At 41.4% G+C, this 22,683-nt stretch overlaps 1 protein-coding gene across 17 annotated transcripts in view; it reads left to right on the top strand.

The window, feature by feature from the left end:
• The window catches only part of Crot (carnitine O-octanoyltransferase), a 63,359-nt gene that overhangs the window by 28,313 nt on the left and 12,363 nt on the right, over positions 1–22,683 (top strand). For 4 of the 17 annotated variants that reach the window (XM_063237113.1, XM_063237121.1, XM_063237105.1 and 1 more), the window contains 10 exons: positions 4,706–4,824; positions 8,195–8,319; positions 9,558–9,739; positions 9,892–10,016; positions 14,673–14,781; positions 15,952–16,045; positions 16,156–16,281; positions 18,283–18,384; positions 21,371–21,454; positions 21,529–21,636. In XM_063237113.1, coding sequence (XP_063093183.1) covers positions 4,710–4,824; positions 8,195–8,319; positions 9,558–9,739; positions 9,892–10,016; positions 14,673–14,781; positions 15,952–16,045; positions 16,156–16,281; positions 18,283–18,384; positions 21,371–21,454; positions 21,529–21,636 — 1,170 coding nt within the window. In that variant the 5' untranslated portion in view covers positions 4,706–4,709. The other 13 variants (XR_010043466.1, XM_063237149.1, XM_063237160.1 and 10 more) reach the window with 11 other exon arrangements.

Genomic DNA, 22,683 nt, shown 5'->3' with positions numbered 1-22,683 from the left:
TTGCTACATGTGGTTACTCAATAGAGTCTCAAGAATTGGCTGTAAGCTATCTTTGGGAACATAAAGCTCCTTTCAGTTTGTGATATCAGGAAGGAGTTACACAAAAACAAAGATGACAGATTTTTATGGCAACTTAAACTAGTTCTAGTCATCATGAGTTTTCTTCCAGGAAAATATTTTGACTTAGTCAATACTAATCTTGGCCCAGATACATTTTAAATGCATGAAACACTTTCAACAACCAAGGTCCCCCAACCCACTCTAAGAAATGCAAACTAGTTCAAATTTAACCTGAGTGCAACATAAATTTGGAACCTGCCACTATAATATATATCACACATTTTGAAAAACACAAATCATTTTAAGATATCTGCTCTTCTGTATGATTATTGGTACATTTGCTTACCAGTACATTTTTAAAACATTACTTTTCCCCCTACACACTCAAATCAACGTTTCAACTCATTTTCTTCAGTCTTTAGAAATACTGCATCTCCATTTATAAATATCAAGATTAGGAGAAAGAGTGGCGCCAAGTGACCCTAAAGTCTGCGCCATTTGGTAGCAGGTATTAAACCTGCAAACACTTTTTAAGAGGTGGCAAAAATCACTAGAAAGAAAAGAAGTACAGCGAAAGTTCTAGACGCCACTATTTAAGAACTTAATTTATATTGTAAGCAAATACTAACGCTATTCAGAACACAATCTCTGTACTAAGATGAAAAGTTCTTTACAACCTCAAGTAGTTACTACGACTAATTTCACCACCGCTTAATCGAACTCTCTTAGGCTGGACCTTTGGGAATTCCGACCTGAGGCTGCGGACCGGGGCCCCCGCAGGCTCCAGCCCGCCCCTTCACAGACAGCTCCCCGTAAGCCTGGCCCTCCGCGCGCGTTTGCAGCCAGCAAGAGCCGGCGTGGGCCGCGGACAGAGGACTCGCGGCTACAGAGACAGAACGAAACGGCGGGGAGAGCGAAGGAACGGCTTCAGAAAACTTCGACGAAACTCCGCCGGGAGCTGACTGTAAACAGGCTCTAGGGAAGGTCCGTCCATCCCTGCTCCTCCAGGCCTCCAGGCGAGCGTCAGGCCGGCTCGGCGAGGACTCTGGCGTGTGGAGCTCAGCTCGAGAAGTTGGGGGCCAGGGCGCGTAGAAGATTCCGTCGAAACTCTTGCGGGGCGCGCCGTTAGGCGCACCGAGTGAGGCTTTCTGCACCCGGTGGTCCTCTCACGGCTGCACCCCAGGATCCAGGCCAAGCGCCGCTAGTACGAGGTGGGACCCTTGTGGCTGTCCGTCCAATCACGCGCCGGGGCCTTAAGTATGGGGCGGGAGCCTCACGGCTTCCCGCCCAATCGCGCTCCGCAGCTTTAAGTACGGGGCGGGCGCCTCAAGGCTTCCTGTCCAGTTCGCGCTTCGCGGCTGAGCAGAACGTAGGCCAGCAAGCTGCGGCCGGTGAGGACCGGCGGGCTGCGGAGGCTGCCCTCGCTCCCCTGACCCGCAGTGGGCCGCACGGGGCGCAGGGTCCGGCGGAGCGTGGCGGCCTCGGGCCCGCGCCCTGACCCGCCGCGCTGCCTCCCCGGGACCCGGGTGCCGGGCCGCCGGGGTAGGAGGCGCTGAGCTCGGCCCAGCCGGCGGGTGGTCGGTGGAGCGGGAGGCGGGGCTCCCTGCAGGTCGGGGCCTCGCGCTGCTCTTCCTAGCTATTCTGGGTGTTTGTTAAGCCGCTTCCTCCGCAGCCTCTCGCCCGCTCTCATCTCCGGGCGCTGGCAGTACTTTACGCCACTGCCTGCGGCCGCCTGCCCTCGGCGTCGGTTCGTTGCTCTCCTCGGTGCCGGGGTCTTCCCCTCCTTCCGTGAGTGGGCGTCCTGCCCCCTGGTTAGACTTCCAGGAAAACAGTGCTGTCAGTGTCTGTGCTAGAGAGGTGTTTGCATGACTTAACCACCATTGTGGTTGCATTCCAGACCACTCTTAGGAATAAATCTGAAAATTCTTGTTTTTAATACCCGTTGATAAACAGTAAAGCGGCATGACGTTAGTGCTCTTGCGCCCGGCTTCCTAGCGACTATTAAGTGGCATGGAGGTATACAGAGAATAGCTTATAAGTATGCGCTGTGCTTGTCGCCACCGCAGCAAATTAGCACAGCACTGAAAACAGCACAGATTTATTATCTCACAAGTTTTGTCGATTGGAAGCCTGAGTGAGTTTAGCGGAGACTGCACGAAATCTCCCAAGGCTGAATAGCCTTTGTAGGTCAGGGCTCTTTCGCAGGCAGTGAAGGGCGAGAATCCTCCTAGCTCAGCTCTTGCTCCTTGTGGGCAGACTTGGTCGGTTACTGTCGAAATAGGCAAGGATCTCTTCTCCTGAGGGCCCAAGTGATAAGACTGGGTCCAGCTGGACGACATCCCTTTTTAAAGTCTGTTCTGCGGATGAAAATCACAGGAGCAGGGATCATAGGTCAGTCTTAGAAATTCTGCCTGCCATTATATGGTTGTTCCAAGCTGGATTTTTATTAAAATTTAACGAAGCTGGATTTTTATTAAAATTTAACTTTTCTTATTAGTACATGTTTACAGTGCATGCAATTTACAGTTCTTGGGAGGACTGGGTACATGTACATACTACAGCTTGTTTCTTTTTTTTTAGATTCTTCTCCCTCCCCTCCCCTAGTCTCTTAATTCCCTATCCCAGTTTTCATATTGATACTAATCTTAGCTAATGTTTTGCATATAGTATTTATATCATTGAGGCTGTTAGGTCTGTATCTGGCTTGTCTTTATTCTTATTTCCCCTTCCCCTCCTCATCTCTCAGCCTTTTCCCTTGGACCACTTCCCTCTTGCAAGAGATCCCCTTGACTCTTTTTATCCATTGTGTATTATTCTGTTTGTTCGTGCTTTACCTCAAATGAGAGTTACCATATGGTATTTAAATCAAGCTGAATTACTTTTGTAATGTGTGTATAAGTTGAGATGCGGACAGTTACTTGACTGTTCTAAGATAAGGAAATTCAGTCAGTTGCCTATGGCCATATGACTGCTAAGTGGCTGAGTCTGCATTTGAACCCAGATCTACATTTCCATTAGGTCCAAGGCCATGTTTTTGGATATTCACAGTGGAATGCAGCCAGGGACATTAGATAGAAGATGAGGAGCAAGCAGGTGGTTGTTGCACTTCATTTTTGAATTGTCTGTGTCTTAGTGGCGTGGACTAAGTTTCTCATAACAGAAAGCTGAATGTATAGTTGCTTGAATAAAATAAAAATGGAGGGATTTGGGGCTTATAAAGAGTTGTGGTTTTTTTGCAGGGGGTTGGTTGGTTTTTTTTCTGTTATTTAGACTGACCTTCAATTCCTGGACCCAAGCAATGCTCCTGCCTCAGCCTCCTAAGTAGCTGGGATGACAGGCATGGGCCATTGTACCCTACATGTTTAATTTCGTTTTAAATATATCTGGAGTCCAGAATAGTGGGGCAGCCCTAAATTTAAGGCTTGTGTAAATGGGTCTCAGGTACTGTTCCAGTTAACCCACCTGGAACATGAGGAAGAGGAGGAAGTGAGAGGAACACATGCAGCCTTTTCCAGCTACATGACAAAGGGTCATCTGCACAGCACAGGGCCAGCTGGGCTTTGGAGGGTTAGGGAAAATGGAGCTGGTGGTGGGGTGCCACCATACTGGGTTCCCAGAACACCCTGGGTTCTGTTAGGAAATAAAGGGAGGAATGTTGTTAGCTAAAAACTATCTCTGACCAGGGATGCAGCTCAGCATAACAGTATCTGCCTGTCAGGCGCAAGATTGTGAGTTTGATCCCTGGTACCAAAAAGTAAAATAGTAATAAGTAAAATAAAATCATCTCTGCCATTCCTTTGTTTTTGATCTGTTTAATTTTATAAACTGTGAGTAGAATTGTTAAAAAGAAACATGGGGCTAAGAAATTCTTATTCAATAATTAACATTCTTGTTTTCTCAGTTATTTTAATGTATAATTTAATTTATAAATGCCTTTTGAGAAACCTTTTTTATTTAGCACTCCGATACCTTATTCATATTTTGGGTTAGTTTGATGTCTTTGGAGAGAATACAGGAGTGCAAACTATTCACATTTGCTTTGGGGTACTTGAAATCATTCTGAGTAGATCTCTCTCCATCTGAGCCTGTTCTGTAATCCATCACCCTGCAGTTATCCAGCTCCTCCATGCATCTTCATCTGGCCTTCTGAGTCCTCCTCAGACCCTAATCCTTTTCTACACATCACATCCAACTTTTTGTCAAGTCTTTGGTAATATCCCTCACTCCTGCCACATTGGTTTTTTTTGTGCAGGGAAAGATTATAGTCTTGACCGATGATTTGAGTTCTGGGTATTAGACAAATCACAAAACCTGAGTTTTGTTTTCTTCACATGTGAAATTGCAAAGAATGTCATCTCAGAGATGGTACGAAGTTTTCAGAGGTAATGCATGTTTTCTGTAACATTCTGCAGTGCTTGCACATGGTAGGTACTCATAAATGATGACTGTACTGGTTTCACTAGTAACTTTGACCTTGGAGTCTGCACTTTTTTCCCCCCTTAAATTTGGTTTTCTGTGTCTGATAAGTTTGTTAATCGTGTAAGACCTGGGATCAAGTCCTGGCTAAAGGGAAGTCCCTCAATGCTGACTTAGTGAAGTGAACCTGGCATGTGCAAGTGTTCTCTCTGTTTTCTTGTTGTGATAGTACCATGGAAAATCAATTGGCTAAATCACCCGAGGAACGAACATTTCAGTACCAGGATTCTCTTCCAGCACTGCCTGTTCCTTCCCTTGAAGAATCATTAAAAAAATACCTTGACTCAGGTATGTTTGTGATTTTTAGTACACGTTAATACTGTTAGCACTTAGGGAACTATGATGCTGTTGAAAGCTGATAAAGGTCTAAGTGCTGTTGCTACTAGGCTCATAATAAAGTGCACTAAAATACCTGAAACCTTTTGTTCTCCCCCACTTAAAATTTCTTCTGTAGTTTGAAAAGTGTGGCAATATTACTGGGTCGCCAAGGTAAAGTCAAGTCCATCTCCTGGCTCCCTGCTGCCCTGTAATCCTACTCTTCAGATGATAACCTTCAGATTGTTTCTTATATTGTCTGTCTCCACACTTAAAGTCGGATTTTTATCCCTACAATCTTTAGGTCTTTTAGCTGTAGATAATAGAAATTCCTTAAAAAGATACGGATTTAGCTTTCCTAAGTGCCCTAGCCCTCTTATCCCTGTCTTACCTACAGCCTGACACACATTTCCTTTCCATTCTCTCGATACAGTTACAAAATCGCCATTTGGAATTAGATCGTCAGTCACTTGAGTTCTCCGCCTTTCATCTGATCTTAACACTTACCCTGTCTCTCAGGATGTGTGGTTCTACATTATGCACGTTACACGCTTTACTCTGATTACCCTTTGCGGTGTTCTCTGCTTTTTCATTTACTTAGTTTACTTTGTGTTCAGGAGTTCATTCCAAAACATTTTAACACAGTTTAAAGGTTTTTTTGTGCCAGAGCCCTGAATATATTTAAGTACATAAATTCTTCTCTGCTTCATGTCTTCTTTCAGAGTCTTCTGGTACTCCTTGCTGTTATCTGAAGCTTCCCTGTGCCACAATCCTGGCAGGTCTTGTCCCCTCTTGCCTGTGCTGGAGTCTGTTTGCAGGATTTAGGGCTGACTTTTTTTTTTGGTTTTCTTATTTTGCTTAATCTTTAGTACAACCTGAGAAAAGGATATTGGGAGAAAAAAGTGAGAACTAAAGATGTGTTTACCTGATTGTTTAGCTAATTGTAGAATTCTGCATTGGAATGAATTTTCTTAAGAACTTTGAAGGTGCCATTTGTTCCTTGTGAGATGTGGGTGCTGCTCTGATTTTGAGGCAAAACCTCCTGAAGGTCTACAGCTTTCCCGCCATGCTGGGTCTGGCCACTGGCAGATACTGTCTTTATTTAATCCAAGCTGTACTTTTGCCCTTTTGACCTGTTTGCTCTTGGATATCACTAAATCTTTTTGTACATTGTGCTCTGTCACTCAAGAGAAATTCCTCAGATATCTGTTGGTCTTCATGCTTTTGTCTTTCACAGTGAGATCCCCAGAAGCTAACTGAGGCCTCTGTGCCAGGTTGAACTTGACCAGTGGGCAGACCAAGCAATAATGCTAGGGCATTCCCACATCCTACTACTCTTTTCTACACAACCAATCCGTTTCCCCAATGAGGAATCCTCTTATTTCTTGCCTGAAGGACATAAGCTAGTGTTTTCCGAAGTGAGAGGAGGGGACTGAATGAGCCTCATTGTTTGGGGTGTATACTTTTTAAAATCTGTTAACCTCTAAACTGATACCTAAAAACATAAATATTGTATATGTTAATGGGACCAGTAGTATGTTTTGATGCATGTATGTATTGTGATGTTTAAAATAGGGTAAACATATCAGTTTCAAACATGTCATTTTATCATGGTGAAGATGTTCAAGGTCTTTTAGCTTTTGAGATAGGCAGGACATAATCGTTAGCTACAGTCACATGCTGTGTAATAGCACACCGAAGCCTCCTCCTCGCTGACTCAGTGTGCCCACTGCTCAGCCTTTCCATCCCTCCTGCTGGCCTTTCCCCAGCCTCTGGGAACTTCCTTCACTCTTCACCTCTGTGAGATCCATCCTTTCAGATTCTGCATGTGAGTGTAATCAAGCAGTGCTTGTCTTTCACTTAACATAATGACACTCACCCATCTATGTTGCAAATGACGGTTTCGTCAGTCTTTTCTGGCTGGATAGTTTTCCACGGAGGATGTGTATGCACCACATTTTCCTTCTCAGTCCTTCATCTGACTGCCATTTAAGGCGTTTCTCTTCCTTGGCTCTAGAGAGAAGTATGCAGTATAGGATGTCGCTGTCACCCCTCACCAAGTAACTAGAGCCACGTGCTGTCTGGTCTAGTTTAACACCGGTGGTTCTGGCTTTCTGGGTGGAGTGAGGCAGCATCTGCCACCCGAGCTTCCCCAGGCATGCTCTGGTTTTGGCTTTCATTTCTCCCTGGTTGCTGAAGAGCCCTGCCCTGGCATTCTCGAGCCTTTCTTGGTCGCTCAGGATTGTCCCACTCCCTCCTTCAGGTCTCAGAGGTTTCATTTTTCTGTCCTGCCAAACCAGTCACCATTTTCCCAAGCAATTTCTAATTTTTAAAATGTTAGCTTAACTTAACTGCTGTTCTCTAGTCTTTAACTTTTCCGTGTCCTTGTGATTTTTCCCTTTTCATTACTTTCCTGTCAGTGTGTCATATTTTTAGGAGTAGAGATAAATGTGTTTGATTAACTTATACCTGGAAGCACTCTGATTTTTTTAAAATTTACTATTCTCTTCTTACCTACTGTCAAGAATTCTTACTGCTTTTTCTAAAATTTTCTCTGATTACTTCTTGTTCTTGAGTACTCACTTTACTTGTACTTTCTTTGATCCAGCAATTTACAATAACCTCTACAATTTAAATTCTTTTCCAGATAAGATTTTAAAGGACAAAGATCAAACAAAAGGAAGAGATTAACATCTCATGGTTTCTAATTAATTTTGTAGCTTGATTTTCAGGGATTAGAAGCTTAGATTTTTTTTGTTATTGTTATTGTTCATTTTTTGGTAGGAAACCATTTTTGGCCATGAGCCTCTGGGTAGGATTTAAACTTATATTTACACCCAAATTGTATTACATGTATAATGGTTAGAGTCTGATTTGAACACAAGCAGAAAGATACTTTTATCTCTCTGAAACTGATGGCAAGCAAACTGGCTTCCAATTCAGTCTTTATTACCTTAGATAAGGTGCAGAGGACACAGTGTCCTCAGCCAGGGTGTAAAATAGGGTTCATTAATTTAATAATGTGTATTTTACATTATGTGGTTAAATTTATGGTTGAAAAGTTGCCTAGTACTTAGACAGTATATCACCATGTAATTTTAACTATCACCTAGAATGATTTTAAAATTTCATGAAATTATTAAATTATATAATATTCACTGTTTAAACTTTTTAAACAATATTTTGCATTGTTTTTCAGTCATTTTGTGTTGTAAACGCTATTGCACTCAAGTAATATTTAGCACAGTGTTTTATGTATCTGAGTTGCTGATTTGTATAGTAAATTGAGGCAGCTGATGATATTTGAAGTCTAGTTCCTTTAATCACATTTATTTCTTTACAGTAAAGCCATTTGCAAATGAAGAAGAATATAAGAAAACTGAAGAAATAGTTAAAAAATTTAAAAATGGAATTGGAGGAAAATTGCACCAGAAATTACTTGAAAGGGCAAAAGGAAAAAGAAATTGGGTACTTATTTTAATATACTTATAATTGAAAAATCATTGTTGTTTCAAGGAGGAAAATTAAAATATATATAGTTCTTGTTTCTAAATTATTGCTGTAAAATCTCTGCAGAGATTATTGTCATTATGGTCACCCCAAAGAATGAGTCACTTCACTGGGGAGTCTCTGACGATCTGGGCCTGTGTCTTACCTGAGAGATGTGAGATAAAATGTGCACTTCCTGGTTCCGGTCAGCATGCCTGGCTTGGGGCTCAGAAATCTGTATTTTGGCACCTGCCCTGTCTGGTTCCCCAGGACCATGTTAGAGTAAAACATTTCATTCAGATGATGGTAGCCTGGACAAAGCCCAAAACATGAAGATACAGAGGTAGCATGGAAGTACTTAAACACTTCCTGGGAGAAAAAGGCCCTGCAAAATGGGAGTGGAAACAGGGTATTATGTGCTTCATCTGAGGAAAGCTGCTGTGGTAATGATTGAGGGTCTCAGGCCAACCTCTTCTCTACAGGAGTACATGAAGTAGAGATGAGTTTTTATAATTAAAAAGCATTGTGTGGTCTAGAAGTAGTGGCAGTAAATGTTTTGACATTTTTCCCATAAAAGGTTTTATGATCTTTTAAGTGAGCCATTTTTATCTATGATGGAATATTAAAATTTTCCACTTCTACATTTCTTCATTCTCAGTTTTGAGTACTGTGTGATTTAAAGTGGAGTAAAAGTAAAGAAATTGTTTTGCCTGTTTCTTTTTTGTTTATGTCTTTTTTCTGAATTAGTAATTATAGTTCGTGAAATTTCTTCAAAAAGAACTCTGGGTAATAAGATCTGCTTATGCATGAAATTTAGTTGCATATTGTGAAAGCAGTGTCTTTGAAAAATCTAAGTTAATTTTAAGCCTCCTGACAAATTTTTGTATTTATGAATTAGTATTTCACTTACTGTTTTTAAAGCAAAATTACAAATGCCTTAGCTTTATCATTAGGTGAGAGTTTAATATCTGTTTTATGTACCCCAGGTACTCTGAGGAAACACTTGAATACTTCATGGGATAGTTACAATTTCAACAATATTTAAGATCTTACAGAAGGAAAGAAGAAACATAGTCGCATCTTTAAATATCTGTGATTTAAAACAAGAAAATGTGTTTTTGAGTGTTGAAGAATAGTACAAGCAGCTTGCTTGCTTGCTTGCTTTGCCAGCAGTCATGCCTTCAGACACTAAGAAGAGCTTTCTCACTGTCTTTCAGCTGGAAGAGTGGTGGCTAAATGTGGCCTACCTGGATGTTCGGGTGCCGTCACAGCTGAACGTCAACTTTGCAGGTCCTTCAGCCCATTTTGAACACTACTGGCCTCCAAAGGAAGGTGTACAGTTAGAAAGAGGAAGTATAATACTTTGGCATAACTTGAACTACTGGCAGCGGCTGAGACAGTAAGGACACTTAATGTGAATTCAGTGATGGGTTTACCTGAAGTCTTAGTTGGTAGAGTGTTGAGTTTAATTTACTTTGGAGAAGACTACAGTTGTGAATGTCTGGTTTGTCAGTTTTGTAATGACTTGTTGCTCAAAACTTTTCTTAACAGGGAAAAAATGCCAGTTCATAAAGTTGGAAGTACCCCTCTAGATATGAATCAATTTCGAATGCTGTTTTCTACCTGCAAGGTTCCAGGAGTTAATAGAGATTACATTATGAATTACTTTAAGACTGGTAAGTAAAAAGCAGTATTTTTTTTGTTTTTTGTTTTGTAAAGTCATTGGGGTTGTTTAGGTATTCTCTAGTGATCTCTACTACAACATCCTGGAACACAATTTTGAAGAATATTTCTTACTAACTATTTTTAATCAGTAACCTAACCTAATGATAAATCAGAGGCTTTCTTGGATCTTTTTCTGTAATACATTCTGGTAGTGTGGAGAAAACATGGGAATTGTGTTCTAAACCCTGATTCACATGGTTCAACACAGACTACTGCTTACACAGGACATCTGAGGAGTAGCTGATGAAGCAGAGTGCTGAGGAAGTCACAGAGCATGTGGTCTGCACGCTCCTCTGATTGTGTGATTGTGACTGCTCACTAGAGTGTGCACATTGTGCCACTATCCCTTTATGAATGTTTTATTCTTTCTTTTCTTGGGGGAGGGCTGGAGTCATGCTTCTTAGGGGCACATGACTTTAGATTGCCTCATCATATTTTCCTTTTACTGTCAGTTTATGGCACTTTCTGCTTGGTGTCCTAGCATATCTTGAAATGGAAAATTTTGCTATGGTAACTACTAGTTTCTGGCTACTTCAAGAATTTCTATGTTTTAGGAATTTAATGACAGCTTCTAATTACTTTATAATTATGGATGAATTTTTTCATCAGATTTTTAGAAGTTTTATTGTCAGCCATGGTCTAAAGGTTGTAAGTTTATTTCATATAGAATTCAACTTCTGGGTGTACATCTCTTTGGGTCCTGGAGCTGCTTGATGTCCCTCAGTTGACATGTTTACCTCAACATTGTAAATGAAAGAACTAAAAAGAAAAGATTAGGAAAATGGGTTTGTTTAATGCCCAACTATGAAGGGTGACAGGAGAAAACAAATGGAGTACGACCAGCAAAGAAAGAAAATACGCATATCAGTTAAGAAACCACTGTCAGTAGACTTGGATTGGAATTCAGTCTTTATTACATAGCGTGTTCCTCCTTGGAGTTACTCCTTTGAGTTGCAGTGTGCAAAGTGGGTGTTCATTAATTCAGTGATACATTTTTGATTACAGTGCTTTATGCTGTTGTGGTTATTACATTTTTGACCCTCCAGCTCTGTGATGAGGTGTAGGCAGGGATGAAGCTAAGGTAATAAGTAAAATGTGAAGAATCTCAAAGGTGCTGATGAATACTGCATGGAGAATTCGAGAAGATGCATGCCTGCATTTATGCTTTAGATGAAGTAGCCAAGGATATCTCTGAGCATCTAAACAAGATGGACTTGCACAGTTCTTTCACGTTGCATTTAGTTGTTTTGTTGTTGTTTCTGATGTGTGTGGAGGGCAGAATGCCCCTGGCCGGAATGACTCTGGAGCATTTCAAGGCTGAAGGAGTGTGAACCACACAGGCAGGAGGGAGGGGGCTGACTGAAAGGGTGGCTAGAGGCTGGGTCACAGTGTTTTGTAAACCAAGAAAGGGTTTATTGGAGCTATTAATGGATTTTGAGAAAGGGAGTGAAGAGATCAAGCTAAGATTCCTAAAAGAGCATTCTGCCTGCTATTTAGCAAATGGAATTTTTGGAATGAGACAAAAGACTGCAAAGTCAGAAGGTTGTTTCAGCACTCTACGTAAGTCATATTAATGGCTTGTAGTAGGTATGGCTTGGAGGTGCTGAAAATTAGACTCTGGGTTATGTTGGATTTGGGGTTACAGAATAAGGTTGATGGAGAGATATGAGAGAAAAATAGAAGCAGAATGACTTTAACATATTTGGCTTGTAGCTGGGCATGAGGTGGGCACCTATGCTCTAAGCTACTTCAAGGGCTGAGGCAGGAGGGTTGCATTATCTCATAAGTTTGAGGTCAGCCTGGGCAAGATTTTAAGATGCTGACTTAAAAATTTGAACACCGAACTAGTGGGATAGATGACTCATGAGTTCAGATTGACTTATAAATTTGAGAATGTAGACTCAGGCAGAGGGAAAGATTGAGATATGTTTTAGGGTACAAAAGCAAGAGATCCCTTAGATTATGTTGAATGTAAAATGCCTGGTAGATCTTCAAGTAGAAATAGAAGAGGGAAGTTGGATTTAAAGTTTGAAGTTCTTACAAGGACTGCAACTGCAGTTTCAGAGTTAGGATTCATTACTAGCAGGCATAGGATTTACTTGTAAAGCTCTTCCAATAGCTAAGATCCCTTTGGAATGTACAAATAAAGATGACCTGGGGAACCAGTACTGATACTTCCTACAATCCAGTACAGTATTTGCCAAGTCAGAGGAGTAGTCAGCCAAAGAAACTAAGGGAGGGAGGAAGCAGACAAGGACAGCTGTCTCCTGGACTCCAGAGAAGGAAGATGTTCTATCCAGTGCCTTAGAAGTCAAATAGAGCCTTGGATTTGACAATATGACTTGGCTAGTGGCTACCTGGACACATGCAGTGTCAGTGAATACTGGAGAAGGAAGCCCATTCAGAACAGATAACAATCAGTGAAGTGGTGACATTTACAAATAATGCTAGCCAAAACAAACAAACAAACTCTTAATGTGTGATGGGACATTTAAACTTTGGTTAAGAAGATAGCTAATGGTGCCTGGGATTTAGCTCAGTGGTTTGAGCACCTGCCTGGCAAGCATAAGGTTGTAAATTCAGTCTCTGGTACTGGGGGAAAAAAAGAAGAAAGAAAGAAAAAAAAAAGATAGCTGATTTTATGTTATCGGGATGATACTCTATGAGAAAAGGAAAATTATCTTGCAAAAGAAGATCTCAGCCAGAGTGATTAAAAGATAAAAGCTGAGAGGGTCAAAAGCAGAAGTAGTGGAGGGGTTGTCTGTGCCAGAGAGAAGGAAGAGAGGGTAGGAGGGAACACAGAAGGTACGCAATGTGTTGGACAGATTAGCCAGTTTTGTTGTAGGAGATGAAGGCTTGGGCTTCCTTAGTGAAGTGTGCTGGAAGCTTTGTGGATAGAGGCTTAGAATAGTCACTGTGGGAAGTAGGAAAAGTATGCATACTGTGGGTTGTGGGTTTGCTGAACCCTGCTGAATGCCCCTGTATTGGTCACCGTTCACCTTCCAACACCGATAGCTTACAGGAGGAGACATTTAATTTGGTTCTATGGTTGGCTGGCTGTAAGACAGTAACATGATGAAAGTGCTTGCAGGGGAAATCTGCTCATCTCATGGCAGCCAGGAAGCAGGAAGAGAAGGGGGAGCCTGGGAGAAGATCGGCCTGCAGAGCACCACCTCTTCAGCCAGATCCTCCCTCCCAACCTCACATTTAGCTGCGAACTCCTGAATGGATAGTCCACTGATGAGTAGAGACCCTCACGATTCAGCTACCTTCCAAAGTTGCACTTCTGAATATAAACCTTTGGGGGGATAGTGCAGATCTCAACCATAACATCTTTTTTGAGATATATGTTCATGAATTCCTAGGGCTAGGAATGTAGCTGAGTGTTAAAAGTGCTTGCCTAACATGCTAGAGACTCTGGATTCCATTTCTAGAACCATAAAAAAAATAAAATTAGACTGGATGATGTATTTATTTCTTCAGTAAGATTCAGGGCCAGGTGTAGAGGAAAAGAGGGTAAGGATTTAAGGATTTTTCCCCAGGAGGAACTTTAACATTGAGTATGGAGTCTATCCTTGATAAGACAAAAAGTGTAGAAACTGTGGGCTTTTGAGAGAGAGGGCTAAATGCAAGGTGTTGGGGTTTAAGAGGCTCATCTCAGTAAGGAGACTATGCCTAGAGAACTAGATGTGTGTTTAATCCCTCCTTATGAGACCTTGGGCAAAGGGAGGAGTATTTAAAACAAGGGACTGAATCAGAGTAGTCTGAAGTTTATAGCATACACGTAGTTTTTGGGGAGCTAATGAGGTACCAAGAAAATCATAAAATCTGTTATCAATGATTTACCAGGTATTGTCAGAGCCTTATGTATAACTGTGTACTGGGCAAAATTCTTTCCTCTTGATATCCATGTGTATAATACCCTTTTGTATTGGAAACTGCTTTCTTGAGGAATCATTCCGAGACATTGCTGCAGTAAAATTATCTGATGAGCAGTTAACATTAAAATAAAGTTAGAGAAATGTGTCCTTTTGTGTAGATGTCCCTCAGGATCCCTGCAGGCCTCTTCTCCCCTTCCCATTCCAGTCTGAAAGAAAACTGGGAAACCTGGAGTGGTTTGCAGTTTGTCTGATTGATGCTCAGAATGTACAGGTGCTTTAAATGCTAGTGGATTTCTAGATGTGACACTAACAAGGTTAACTTGGCAATTTTTATATTGAGTTTGTTTTTAAAGTGATATGCAACACCAGCATGTACAATGGGCCACCAGGCAGTGCTATGTCCATGTATAAATTGTTTACAGGTTAAAGCTGCCAGCTTCTTCACACACCTATTGTTTCTTTATGGTGGTCTCGTTCACACTTGTCCCTGTTAACTCTCCTCACTCATCTGTGAGCAGGAGAGCATGCCAGCATGCCACAACTCACCGCGTGGTGATGGTAGCCTGGTGCCCACTGACTGACTTTTCCTGTCCCCTGAGGTTCTCATTATGTGATACAGTTGATGAACACACAATAATGACTAGTGGAGTGATTACTCTGGGATGTGTGCAGCTTTACTTCTCTTCTCTGGGGTGTTCCATTCTTGTGTTCTCTGTTTTTTCCTAGAGAGCGAGGGGCAATCCCCAAGCCACATCGCGGTACTTTGCCGGGGCCGAGTGTTTGTCTTTGAGGCACTACATGAAGGGTGTCTACTTACCCCACCGGAGCTACTCAGGTTTTCACACAATTTCTTTGAGACTCGTTAGGTCTCAAGCTTGAGTTGAAGTTAAAAATAAAGGTTCAGAATTACCTGTCTATAAGGGCACAGAAAGCTGGAAAGACTTGTACATGTTTTTTAGTTCTATATTTTTAACTTAATTTTTAGTTCTACTAAATGTACATAAATCTCTTCTACATGGAGAAATAGAAAGTAGTGCAGGCAAGACCAGTCCCATCCTTACCCAGGAAGCTATCACTGCTGCTTGTTTTGTATGTTTAGTCCTCCATGTGACAGAAGAACACACACATGTATCTATTGTGTGCATGTGTGTAAATACATCTTTTTTGGAAATAATACATTACTATAGGTAAGCTTTTCTTCTAGGTCTTTTGCGTTTGTGATTTGTGTGTGTGTTGTATTTTTATATTGGATTTGTCCAAATTTCACGGGTTGTATTAGATCAGAGTTACTAAACAGACTACCGAAAGCCATTCTTGGTGAAATTGAACACTTGAGATTCATGGGCTCATTTTAACTTGTGACCTATTTTGTTTGGCTAATAGAGAATTGGAATCACTGCATAAAGGTGATAAGGGAAGTATGAAAGTAGTGGATGAGATTATTAAGAGTCCAGGAAGGTCAGTGACAATCTGGGAAAGGACACATCTGGCAGTGAAAAGAAGGCATATGATCAGCAAAGGCCACCCATGGGTCAGGGAGGCTAGGAGGACCACAGTGCTGCAGTGGTACAGAAACAAAAACAAGTCCAACACTGCCTGTATGAAGCCCTGTATGCTGAGTAAGTACAACTGAGATGGAGCTCTGGGGAACGTCATGGGTGACCCAGTGCTCATTCACGGGGCTGAGGGGTAGCTCAGTGGTAGTGAACATGCTTGCCATGTGCTAGGCCCTGGGTTTGAACCCAGCCGCCCTCTCCAGACTGCTGTAGTTCAAAAACCAAATTGCAGTCTAAGAGTGAGTGGGAAGTATTGAAAGCAGAAATATATAATCACTTTAAAAAAACGATGAAGTGTAGGAAGGAAATAAGTAGGTTGCTGTTGAGGTCATAATCTGCTTCTCTGCGGAGAATGTGAAGATATCTGAATATGAATCCACGGGACCTGTGAAAGGCCAATGTGGATCCCACTGCCTGTGCTCTTTCCGAGTCCTCTTGCATCTTCTCAGACACCTGTCATACATCCATGAGAAGTGTCACCAAGAGCCCCCTGGCTTTGGAGTCGCTGCGCTGACCACTGAGGAGAGAACTCAGTGGGCCAAGGTAGTAATCATGCTCTTCCTAATAAACCTGTTCTCTGACAAACTCTTGAGATTTTCTGGACATACTATATTTAAATTGTAACATTTAATCATGATCTCCTTACCCTTTAGGCACGAGCATATCTGATTGGTCTTGATCCAGAGAACTTGGCTTCATTAGAAAGAATTCAGAGCAGTTTATTCGTGTACTCCTTGGAGGACAACAGTGCTCTTGTTACCCCGGAAGATTACTCCCAGGTGACCGTCTTGCTCTGGCAGCATCTTACGGGCTGTTCTGGAGGACTCTTCTGTGTATTGAACATGAGAGTTTTTTTCTATGTTTTATAGTTATGCTTTTAGAATTTTTCTCAACTATAAAATATACATGAATCAAACTGACTCTTACATATAAATGAGTTGTGCTTTGTGAGTCCTGGCCACACAGTCTGGTAGTCTGTACCTGCTGTAAAGACGTATGACTGTTGCTTGCCTGTCCATGGCAGTGTGTCGGCCTTCTCACCGGCTGCACATAGAGAAGGTGTGCGTGGGACCTGGGGCACCGCCTCCTCTTCCTGTCTGTGATTGTGCTCATGTCCCTTGCTGGCTCCTCAGTCTGTCATCAGAATCTGTCTCCCTGGTAAGGAAGCCATTGAACACAGGCTTCAGTAAGTTTCAGGGTCAGTGCGACCTTTTTTGAAAACACTATAGCCTAGTCTTTTCATATCCTGAGAAATCAAGCAGGCCTTACATTGGCACCAGTCTTTTGAAAATACTTAGAATTATTTCCTAATGGATTCCTCACTGTAAATGATGGAAGAAATAATTCAGAATTAAAAATTTTATAACTAAAAAGCAACTTTTTTAGGTATGTTTTTTGCATTGAGGGACAGAATGCTTAAGAATATTTTAATGCAGAATTGTTAAACTTTTTTTTTTAACTTCATCTGTTCTTAGAGATGCAATTAGATTGTAGCGCACTATGTACAAGATTGATAGGAAAATACGATGAATGTTTACATTTTTGAAAAACATTACAATAAAGAGTACTTTGCTATTTATTAATCCCCCTTAGAGTCCTACCCTCTACTTCCAGCACACTCATCCCATTGTCCTTATGACTTTCTGAAGCTGCTCTGGAGTCCTATTTCCTGACTGTCTTTAGTTGTGCGCTCATGGCTCCTCCAATGTCCTGAACTGATTCAAAGCATTTAGCTCCCATGGCTATGTTGACTTTGGAGAAGAGCTGGAAGTCACACAGTGCCAGATCCAGCGAATAAGATAGGTGAAGACACAGTGTCATATGTTTACAAGTCTGGTTTTCTCTTGAATGACACTCGACAGTAGTATTCAGCTTATTTTTGATCATACCTCATAGAGACACAGGATTTCCAGAACTGATTTAGAAAGTGGCATGAATGGTTAGTGTGTTCAGAGCAGGTTAGGGAGTATTTTGAGGGAGGTTAATGGCTGTGTAGGTCTTAGTGTAATAACTTTATATAAAGAGCTGGGGATTTAGCTCAGTGGCACAAGTGCCTGCCTGTCAAGCACAAGGTCATGAGTTCGACTCCTGGTACACACTCAAAAAAAAAATGTATGTAAACACATTGTATATGTGTGTGTGTGTGTGTGTGTGTGTGTGTGTGTGTGTGTATTAACACACTGTATATTTTCACTTCCCTGGTGTCCACACATGGTGTGCAGGCATGCACATACCATATTTAATATGTTTCATAAATCAGTGCTTGCTTTTACTGTCTGTGGTGTTTGTGCTCATCATATTCTATTTTATTCTTTTTTCAAGAGTATTAATTGTCATATACAAAATTTATTTCATAAGTCATTAATGGACCAAAATCTAGTTTGACAAATAGATTGAATGAAGTGCAGATTTACCTTTTAACTTTTAAGTGACTAAGCTCACCTATGCCTCATACTATTCAAATTACAGAAGGCTTCTGTTTTCAATTGCATGTTTTATAAACATCTATGAGACATGTACTAGGTTTCTCTTTTCTAGAAAGATTTTTGTTGAGACTGGAGAAATAACTAAAGTTGGGGCCAGTATTTTGAGTATAATGATATCATCATTTTATTATATTTGGTTGATTTGAAAAAGGGAGAATGACGTGTTTAAAATGTAAATACTTATACCAGTATTAATGAGCCCTATTCCCTGCTTGCTTTTGGGAGGTGGGAAGGGTTAGTGCTGGAATCAAACTCAGGTGCCCTTTTAACATGGAAAATACCAATTTCTTTCAGATACTTACCATGGTTCTTACTGGAGATCCAACAGTACGCTGGGGAGACAAATCCTATAACTTGATTTCCTTTTCTAATGGAGTCTTTGGCTGTAACTGTGATGTAAGTAAACTATCAAAAAGTCTTTTTTATTTTCCTTTTAGGTAAACTTGTTGGCAGTAGTTCACAAGTACTTAGGGTATGCTGTACTACAGATAAATAGATATTTTTTTTTTTAGCTTAAAAGCATTATATATTGAGAAGTCCACTTATGAATTCTCAGTGATGTAGAGCATAGGTCAAGTTATTTTCTTTTGTAGTAGGACCCACAGCTTGATGTATATCTGCTAAAAAAATTACATCTAACTTTAGCTTTATTAAAATCCACCATTATCTGCTTGCATAGTACCTCAACTATTTTAAAAGGTATCATACAACATTATTTCTATGCCTAAGGAAATATAAATGAATATATTTTTAGATTCACCTAGTAATTACCTAACTATTTTCTTAAGATGACACATAACCTTTGGGACACTGTTTAGATAATGAGTATTAAAATATCCAGCAGTTATGTACCAGTGTAGATCTTTATGAAAAAATAAAAAGAACTTTTCCCCATTTTATTCTGTCTCTTCTCTTGGTCTTTACTAGCTTTGTCTTAGATTCAGAAGATTTATAAATCAAGAAAAAAAATCAGAAAAAAAGGGTTCAGTGGCTTATTTTTAAATCCATTTTCAGTTTTAAATGATGGAAATTTAAATCAAACTGGTACTCGCTGAGGAAGGTATTTGTTGGCATAGATGTGTACCTACGTATGAATAAAGCTGACTTCCAGTGTCCAGAGGCTCTGATTAGAATCTCTCTCCCATTCCGTAGACAGCCTAACATGATGTTGCCTTCAGTCTCGGGTCTTCAGAGGTCTCTTAGCCTACTGACCGCCAGGGAAATAGCCTGCTTCCTTTTTCCAGTGGTGCCAGCAAAAGTCCTGAAACAGCCCTTGTATCTGGCTATGATTAGTCTGTGTGACTCACCTGTCTGTCCTGAGAATCAGGTGCTCACCTTAGCCTGGCCCAGGATCACATCCCCAGAATGTGGCAATTGCTTGAAGGACAGCAAATGCTGCTGTTCCAGAAGTATGTGGCCTGGTTGATAAGCAGATGCTAGGGTAGGTGTCTGTTAGAGCAGCTCGTGGCATGACAAGGAATTGTGGTGAGTTGTTTGGAAGATCATTTTCTTTATCCTCCCTTTGAGTTCACTGTTGACACAGAACCTCTAATTAGTTGCCTTGGTGTCTCTAGTCCATCGTCTGGGTCTCTTTGACTGTCGTCATTCCAGTTCCTGCTCACCTTTTCTGTGAGAAGTACCCCCTGGGAAGTGGTTGACAGCTCCAGCCTCTCTCCTATCTGCCAGAGAGACTAATATCCTTCAGCCTCCTCTTCTCCCTGGTTCCAGAAGAACAATGAGACACTGATGCTGCTGTCTCAGGTAGAGCAGTACCCATGGTGACACCTGAGATTCTCTGGGAGCGCCCAGGCTGGCAGGGACCTGTGGCCTCCTCAAGTGCTCCTTGCTCACAGCAGCAGCTCGCGTCTGGCACAGCCTCCCTCACAGTCTACCCTGTGAGACACTTACAGTCAGCTCTGCTTTGGGTGCTTGTAGTGTTGCCAGAGAAGAAGTGTAACTCCCAGCCTGCTAGCTTCAGCTGTGCAGAGTTTGTGTCCCCTGAAATTGAAAAATGAATTCCACAGGATAGAGGAGGTTAAGCATATGAAAGATTTATTGGAGATTAAGGAATGGCTGCTCAGGAGGGGTCCTGAGTGGGTTGCCACCAAGAACATTTATCGGGTAATTTATACAGTAAAGTCACAGTGTGGGTATAGCATAGGCTGAACTATAATCAGCCAATAAGATGGTAGTGAGTTATGTAGCTAATTTGATCCAGTAGTAAAGAGGGATACATAGCAAGGGCCTATGGCTGACTTCATCCACCTTGGCTTATCTGTAGCTTCTAAAATGAGAACATTCTTGGGAAAGGATGGGTTACCCTCTTAGGTGTCTTTTGTGTCTACCATGAGAGCTTTCTAAATTCCTGAGGGGAAAAATGATAAGATGATGAAGAAATTAAGACAGAGACAGAAAGCTGGGGTCAGGTGAAGCCCTTCCTCTGGATGGGGAGACTGCTCAACTACCACATTGCGTTTATTTATACACTTGTCATACCATGTCCCTTCGCTTAACTAGCTCACTTCTCAGCCCTTTGTTCACCTCTAGCACTCTATGCCCTAAGGGCATTTCTCAGGTGCTTCATGTCCTTGGCACACTCCTGTTCTGGCCCTTGTGCTTTTGGCTCCACAAATGTGAACGATCACCAACTCAGGAGCTCCCAGCAGTGTCTAATGCACATCTAGACTTAATGGACTTGGTGGTAATAATTACTGTACAGTTCTTCTCCTCCCATAAGGAAGCACACAAGTCAGGCCATTGAGACTGTGTTTTGCGGCTTGGTCTTCTTCAGATGCAGTTCCAACCACAGCTCTGATATCTTTGATTTCCATTGACTTTCTTGAGAGCCTCGCCTCTCTCTGACTGTACATTAATTTCTCTCCAACTTAGCTGCTTGTGATACTGTTAGAATTACATTGAAAAGGGTCAGCAACTTCTCAGAAGTTGGATCTGCATTCTTGGGCTTTCCTTGCCTTAGGGTGGCCATCTTCACTTGAAGAAGTTCAGGGTCCTGAATGCCCTCAGATGATCTGCCCTCCCCACCTGCTTTTCAGATCAGCATTACATGCATACATCTACTTTGAATTCCAGAGAGAATAACATACTTCATTTCTCCCATTGTTTGTGTTTCTTTACACAGTTAGTTTCTCTGGTGATTTGTTTTTCCTTACACACTCACCCACCCCTGAACCCAATGGCCCTAGTGACTGCCTCCAGCTGTGAACGTTGTATCTTAAATAACATTACAGTTTCTAGGATTGCTGGATCTTTATTGTAGGAAGCAAGGCATCTGAGGATTCTGTCTGTGCCTTTCTGTCCTTTACCTGTATGTTGCTAAGGTTTTAGTCTAACAACTATCTGAGCTCTTGGTGTGCTGTTTTAGCATGCACCTTTTGATGCCATGGTCATGGTGAACATCGCCCATTACGTGGATGAGAGGATTATAGAGACTGAAGGAAGATGGATGGTACGTAGAACAGCTGTTTCCTTTCCTCCTAACATTTCACAGAGAAAATATTTTTAAGTCTTCCCTGTTTTCAGGGTTCAGAAAAAGTACGGGATATACCACTTCCAGAGGAGCTCCTGTTCACTGTGGATGAGAAGATATTAAATGACATCAAGCAAGCTAAAGCCCAGTTTCTTCAAGAGGTAGATATTTCACTTTTCTCTTAGATGGTGATGGATGTTTTTTCTTTTACCAGCTATATACAGTGAACCCTTAAATTACAACCAACCTCCCATAGGAACAACTTCGGTTACAACTGGAATTTTAGGTTTAATTTATAGCCAGAGTCTTGAGTTGTGACCTAAATGTCAGCCACATGTGTGGTTGTAAGCAGAAACTCCTGATGCCAGAAAAGTGTATGTGTCAATCTGAACCCAGACGTGTGTGTTTGTGGATATAATTTTGATCAGTGCTTTGTATAATTGCTATAATTACCTCTATCAAAATGCCCCCCCCCCAAATCTAGAAAAGAATTTACGGGAGGAAGGGAAGATAAAGAAAACAATCACAATTGAAAAAAGAAATTGTGGAGAAATAGAAGAGTGACATTGACGTGACCAGTCTCACCAATATGTACAGCGAGTCAAAAATCCACCCTCAACAATCTTAGAGAAAATACTTGTATAAGGAAGCTAGTGTTGCTAAAGGTGTTACTCAAATTACTGAGTCATGATCAAAGTGTTAGATTAGGTAGAAAGACTATGATAAGTGTGATAAAAAGAGATGATGGCAGGTTATAGCCTGTCTGAGACTATAATTTGAAAAAGCTGAGCTATGAATGCAGATGTTGTAAAGGACAGTCCATCAGTGAGTGATAATGGTAAAACATTTTGTGCCAGTAAGAGAAGTTTCGTAATGTTAAAGCAAGAATTAGGATGCAGCAGCCAGTGCTGGTGAAAGGGTTGCTGAAAATAACATACATGATTTCAAAATGATGACACAGAGAAATTGCTTTTGCTCTCATCAAGTTTTCAACTGTGATGAAGCTGGCCTTTTCTGAAAGAAAATGCTTGGGAGAACATACATTACCCAGGAAGAAAAGAAAATGCCAGGCCAAGAGCCTATGAAGGACAGGCTAACCTTATTGCCATGTGCCAATGTAAGTGGTGACCTCAGGATAAAGCTTCCCTTCATTTATCACTCTGTAACCCCTGGAGTGTTTAGAAAATATGAAGTCATGAAGAATAGGC

The sequence above is a fragment of the Cavia porcellus genome, unplaced genomic scaffold, assembly GCF_034190915.1.
Source record: "Cavia porcellus strain 051 isolate PalLab524CR breed Dunkin Hartley unplaced genomic scaffold, mCavPor4.1 scaffold_2, whole genome shotgun sequence".
Classification (NCBI taxonomy): Eukaryota; Metazoa; Chordata; class Mammalia; order Rodentia; family Caviidae; genus Cavia; species Cavia porcellus.
Note: the sequence above shows the minus strand (reverse complement) of the source record. Positions and strands in the feature narration are given on the sequence as shown.